Below are 6,000 nucleotides of genomic sequence, written 5' to 3'. Positions count from 1 at the left end.
GGTGGACTCTCAACCACTGTGCCACCAGGGAAGCCCGAGGGGTCTTTCTTTAAGGACTACTTGTCACAGCAGAAATCTATGGTTGCAACCATTTTCTTTCCCAGCAAATAGGGAGCCAGTTCTGCTGCTGCTTCCCAGGGAAGTTAATCTAAATGTTTATTGACTGTACAGTCATCAAGAAAATAAAGTTGCTGATTCACTGTCTTACACTGAAACGCTTTGTTTTTCCCTCCTCTTCCTTCCTCTTTATAAGAAGACACTTCCGAGAAAGAGCACATTTCAGGGACCCACTTGATGTGATGTTTTCTTGGTTGCCTAAGTCTTTCATCTGCGGATCGTGGTTCCTGTAACTGCAGGGGGACCAGCCCCACCCTTTCTTCTGGAAGACCACCCCTCTAGGGTCTCTGAGGAACAATGGAAGTCTTGGGGTTCCTCAGACTGGAAGCCAGTGGCCCCATGGTGATGGTAGCCCTGTCAGTGGTCCTCTTGGTTCTCCTGAAGTGGTAAGTACAGCCAGCATGTTCCAATGACTGTGACATTGTCAGGAATAGCAGCCGTGGAGCCCTGCTGGAGCCGGGGTGGGGTATGTGGGAGTGTGTTTTTCTTCCCCTCTAATCTAGAGGGAGTTGAGTATTAACACAGCTTCAGAATTGAAAGCAAACAGCCAGGTTAATCTTTTGCTCAAATGCACGAGATGGAGGTGTCAGGAAAGACTGGTGATTCAGTGGCTGAGAACGCTACACGTAATTAAGTTTGAAAGAGATGGAAAAAGCAACAAATTGGAAAGGTTTGGGGAGAAGTAGCTCCTTGCACCCCCATCCTATCTTCTCACCTCGTTTTTCTAAGATCCTCTCCCCAAGTTGCATTTACAGCAGATGCAGCCTCCTGGGTCTGATGACATTAAAAACAAAAAAAAGATATAGGAGCTGTCTGGCAACGTGGGCCACTTCGTAGAATGTCATTGACAGGGATTTCTGTAGGTTTAAGGGCAAAGTGGTGGAACTAATTTCCTCATTTTCTAATATTTGATGGAAGGGAATGGATTCCAACGAACGCAGTGTGTGCAGTGCCACAAAGTCTGAGACCCTGGGGGAATCTCAAATTTAAACTGGGAGTAACCTCCCGTGATTTAGTTAATTCAACAGGAGGTTTTCTGAAGTCTGGCTTGATCGAAGGCTGGATGGAAGGCCCCACAATATGTTCTATTTGTACATATTCACCCTGTCGGCAAAACTTATTAAAGTTACCCACTCCATCGAAAGCACCTGAATTTAGGCGGCTCTGGTTTTTGAGGGGAAAGTTGAAAAAAATAATGGAGAACTTCAGTTTGAACAGAATTTCAATTTATGTCTCTGGTAGTAATAAAGCCTCCTCTAGATTAATAACTGGGAAAGCACTTTGAAAAGCATCAAGCATTATGCAAATGTGAGGTATTATTCTTTTGGAATTTGCATAGCTGAAAATGGAACTCACGTCTGATGTTCTAGGATGATGAAATTACCTCTTGGAAATTGGCTCTGAAACCCAGCTTCAGTCCCAGTGCTGTTTTGCTTTCTAACTGGTTTAATTATCTTTTGAACTTTTCTCAGTGTGGCTTATCTTGCCTTGAAACCAGCCACATGCAAACCCAGGAGCAAGTGGCACCCCCTCTCCCCCCCAACTCCATTCATCCACCTCAGCTTTTGCTCAGAGACGAGATGCACTTAGCGCAGTGCCTGACACGTAGCGGGTGCTCGGTAACTATCATTTATATAACCTAAACGCACAGGAAAATAAGTCTTCAGTGCTTTAGGTATATTTAAAATTTCTCATTAATATGCTTATTAATATTAATTTCTCATCGACAGTTGTGCTCTGATTGCGACTCTCAAAGTGTGTCCAACCTGAGGCCTCCAGGTGGTCTCGCAGCATCATTGTTTCTACTGCACACTTCCCTGCGCTTCTGTTTCTGTCTTTATTGGGTCTTTTTAATTTCCGTAGTCTTGACTTCCAGCTCAGTGCCTGATATACAGTACGACCTCGATAAACGTCTGATGAATGGATGAGTGAATTGTATACATTAATGTTGCTCTGGTCACGGAAAGAGGCATGTGTCCTGACTGAGAAGTTGGCTGTAACTGGGTGTTTCTAATCAGCGTAGATCAGAGTCACGGCCAATAACACCATACCATTCAGCAAGGCAGTTGTGCATTTGTAATCTGTTCTGGGGCCATGCTAATCACCTGGGTCAAAGACACAGAGATAAGAGAGATGCATGAAGCAGAGATGGTGAACAGGAAGTGAGGGCCGACTTCTATTGGTTCTTGCAAAAATATTTATTGATTTGTTCATGTGTGCCAGGCATGGCGTGAGGCCCTGGTACAAGGTCAGAAAACAGGAGGTCTGGATCAGATGCCCAAGGTTGGGGAGACGTGAAGGTTCTGGGTGAGCTCGGTGTCTGTTGAGGATAACGCCGAAGAGAAGGAGGCAGCAGGAGGGAGTAGCCATGGCCGTGGCCGTGGCTCTGGTGTTCCTGGGTCTATCCCTTGATCAGCTCAAGGTCACCATCCTTGGGCTCTCAACCCTCCTCTTCCAGGCAAGACTCCAGGTAGCCTCTGAGCAACAGACATCAGCTTGAATGCGGCAGGGCCTCCCTCCAGCTTCATTTTCTCGACAGGGTGCATGTGGGAGACAGAGGAGCACTCTGGGAGAGCTGGAGGTGGAGAGACCCTAACAGCCATGTGGCCCCCGAGGAGATCTTGTGGAGGGTGCTGTCCTGAACGTTTAAACTCCTTAGTCTTTCCTTTAAGAGTTCCCCCTGCCATTGGACCAGGCAAGTGTGCAATGAGAGCCTTGACTCTGGAAAGGTAACAAGAGGAGGACCACTTCTTGTCTGCTCAACGAGCCTAGGAGTTCTTTCAAGGCAGGACAGAGGTCCTGTATCTCATTGCAGTTCTGGAAACTTCTGTCCATGAGTCAGATATTCTTCTAGCATCTGGTTGAATGCGGGTAAAGTGAAGAAGTACACATTCATCAGCCCAGCACCCGGGACGTAGGGTTTGGTCCCTGACTCAGCGGCTTCATCCACCAGGCTCTGACCCCAACCTGCTGGACCTGGCAGTTCTGTGAATAGTCACGTTGCTGCAGGCGTCCATGCCTCTGCCCTTGCTGGTCTCCATGCTTGGAATCCCCTTCCTCCTCTCTTTCCTTCAAGGAGCTCAGGGGCACCTCCTCAGGGAAGCTTCTCCTGTTTGCCCAAGACACTGAGAAGTCCCACTCACTGTTGTTTTCCTCATCACTCTCATCTCTACCACCACCCTTGCATGCAGTTGGTGCCTAATAAATGTTGGCTCGACTCTCCCCTGGCATTTTGCTTTCTTTCTTTCTTTTTTTTGGCCACACCATGCAGCTTGTGGGATCTTAGTTCCCTGACCAGGGATTGAACCTGGGCCAGTCCTGGACAGTGAACCACTGTACTGCCAGGGAATTCCCATCCACTGATATTTTCTTGCTGGTTCTTCTCTTAGGCGTCACAGCTCAATACAAATCTAATTCTTCTGCCCACGTGCATCACCCTTTTCCTGAAAGCCTATTGTGTTTTCAGTTTGGACCAACTTGGTGTCCACGTTTCTAATAGTTATAAGTGCACTGTTTTTGAATCTCCACTCACCTTGTACAGCAAGACCATGGCATGTACTTAATAAACACTTCTTAATTATTAAGTGTTGTGTGAATTTAGAAAGAAGACAAACGAGTCAATTTCATCTAAAAAGAGACTAATATAACATAGGCATAGTATATTTTGATAGTTTTCCCCAAAATGCATTTGACACAATTTTTTGATGACAGTCACTTAAAGTGACAGTTATGAGGCTGAGCTGTGTGCACTGGGGTCTGAGGAGATCACGGCTGTTCCACTGGGGCTGGAGATGAGCTGGTATGTAGAATACATTAGCTAGAAGCACATGAAGCACATGCAAAGGTGATCTAAACTCGTGATAAAACATTTTTTAAACTCATTTTTTCTGTATAAAATTGTTGGAAATGCTGACTTCCGGAAGAGATTTGATGTACAAGAAATAAGTTGTGTGAGTTGAATAGTGGTAGAGGCAATCTTAAGTATAGTGTATTTAAACTTTCAAGTGTACCTACGAACTGGCAGCTTTTGGTAAGATGAGGGTTTCTTTATTAAGAAAGAGTGTAAGGACTCCCTATATAATTATGTACAAGTTCATCTGCCCCATCCATACAGACAGAAAGTAGATTAGTGGTTGCCAGGGGCTGGAGGAGGGGAGAAGGGAGTGACTGCTGATAGGTATGGAGTTTCTTTTGGGGCTGATGAAAATGTTCTGAAATTAGACGATGGTGATGGTTGCACAGCTCTGTGAATGTACTAAAACCACTGAATCACATACTTTAATAAAAGGATGAATTTTATGACATGTGAATTATATTGCAATTAAAAAATTCATGTACCCAGAAAAAAAAAAAAAAAAGAAAGAGAGAAAGAATATAAAGAAATAGCCCCGATATTAATAGTGGTTTTCTTCCAATGGTGGGATTATGGGTGATTTTTTCCTTCCTTTAGTCTTTCTGTATCTTCCGTATTCTTTTTTAAAATGAATATCAATTATTGAGCAAAAAAAGAGAAATTTTACTAAAAAGAACAGGGAATTGCTCCTCTCTAGTGCTGAAGAGGAAAGCAGTTTTATGCTTTGGGCATAGAGGTCTTGAGACTGTAAGCTAACTATTTCTACAGCAAAGTGGAATATACAGGGGAGTTTGGAGTAATCAGGGAGCTTCTTGGCTGATGAAGCAGTGAGAAAAGTAAACCGTGGTTGTTGCATTAAGTAACTAAACAGTCAAAGCAGTTAAATATATAAATATGGTGGAAACTGAGAAGAGTTGTCTTGGGAAGGTGGAAGGGCTTTCAACGCCAAGCTGCATTTAAATCTCAGGAGCCTGAGACCCAGAGGTATAAATCAAATGGACATTAAAATAGGAATCAGGGTAAGTTAGTGTTCTGATCTAGTCTCATTCTAAGACCAGGTTAAATTAAATTGTGAATGGTGATTATTAAGACTTAAGACTACAATGAAAAAGTCCATCCCTGTACTTGGAAGTTTCTTTCTCAGAGCGCTTCCTTTACATGTGGAAAAACTGGATTCTAATTCTAGACCTACATCTAATCACAGGCCATATTTAAAAGAAACCACTGCTCTCTGGGATGCAAGATGGTTCAACATATACAAGTCAATAAGCATGATACACCACATTAACAGAATGAAGAATAAAAAATCCTATAATTATCTCAATACATGCAGAAAAAGCATTTGACAAAATTCAACTTCCTTTCATGATAAACACTCTCAACAAACTCGGTATAGAAGGAATGGACCTCAACATGATAAAGGCCATAGTATATGACAAACTCACAGCTAACACCATAATCAACAGTGAGAAGGTGAAAGTTTTCTCTCTAAGATCAGTAACAAGACAAGAATGCTCACTCTTGTCGCTTTTATTCAGCATAATGCCAGAAGTCCTAGCCAGAGCAATTAGACAAGAAAAGGAAATAATGGGCATTCAAATGGGAAAGGAAGAAGTAAAAATACCTCTGTTTGCAGAGCATGTGATCTTATATATGCAAAATCCTAAGGACTCACAAAAAAAACTGTTAGAACTAATTAATGAATTCATTAAAGTTGCAGGATAGAAAATCAACATAAAAAATCAGTTGTATTCCTACGTACTAACAACAAACTATCTGAAAAAGAAATCAATCCCATTTACAATAGCATCAAAGAGAATAAACTACTTAAGGATAAATTTAACTAAGGAGGTAAAAGATCTACACACTGAAAATTATACGACACTGATAAAAAAAAATGGAAAAGGTTGCAAAGTACATGGAAAGATATCCTGTGTTTATGCATGGGAAGAATTAATATTGTTAAAATGTTCATACTACCCAAAGTGATCTACAGAGTCAATGCAACCCCTATCAAAATTCCAATGGCA

At 42.5% G+C, this 6,000-nt stretch overlaps 1 protein-coding gene across 1 annotated transcript in view; it reads left to right on the top strand.

Moving 5' to 3' along the window:
* The first annotated feature begins 259 nt into the window (after positions 1–259).
* TBXAS1 (thromboxane A synthase 1) overlaps positions 260–6,000 on the top strand; it is a 150,782-nt gene continuing 145,041 nt past the window's right edge. Inside the window, exon 1 of the mRNA XM_032642176.1 lies at positions 260–503. Coding sequence (XP_032498067.1) covers positions 415–503 — 89 coding nt within the window. The 5' untranslated portion in view covers positions 260–414. The remainder of the gene's footprint in view (positions 504–6,000) is intronic.

Source organism: Phocoena sinus, chromosome 9 (genome assembly GCF_008692025.1).
Source record: "Phocoena sinus isolate mPhoSin1 chromosome 9, mPhoSin1.pri, whole genome shotgun sequence".
NCBI classification, from domain to species: domain Eukaryota; kingdom Metazoa; phylum Chordata; class Mammalia; order Artiodactyla; family Phocoenidae; genus Phocoena; species Phocoena sinus.
This window is presented reverse-complemented; position numbering and strand designations above follow the sequence as displayed.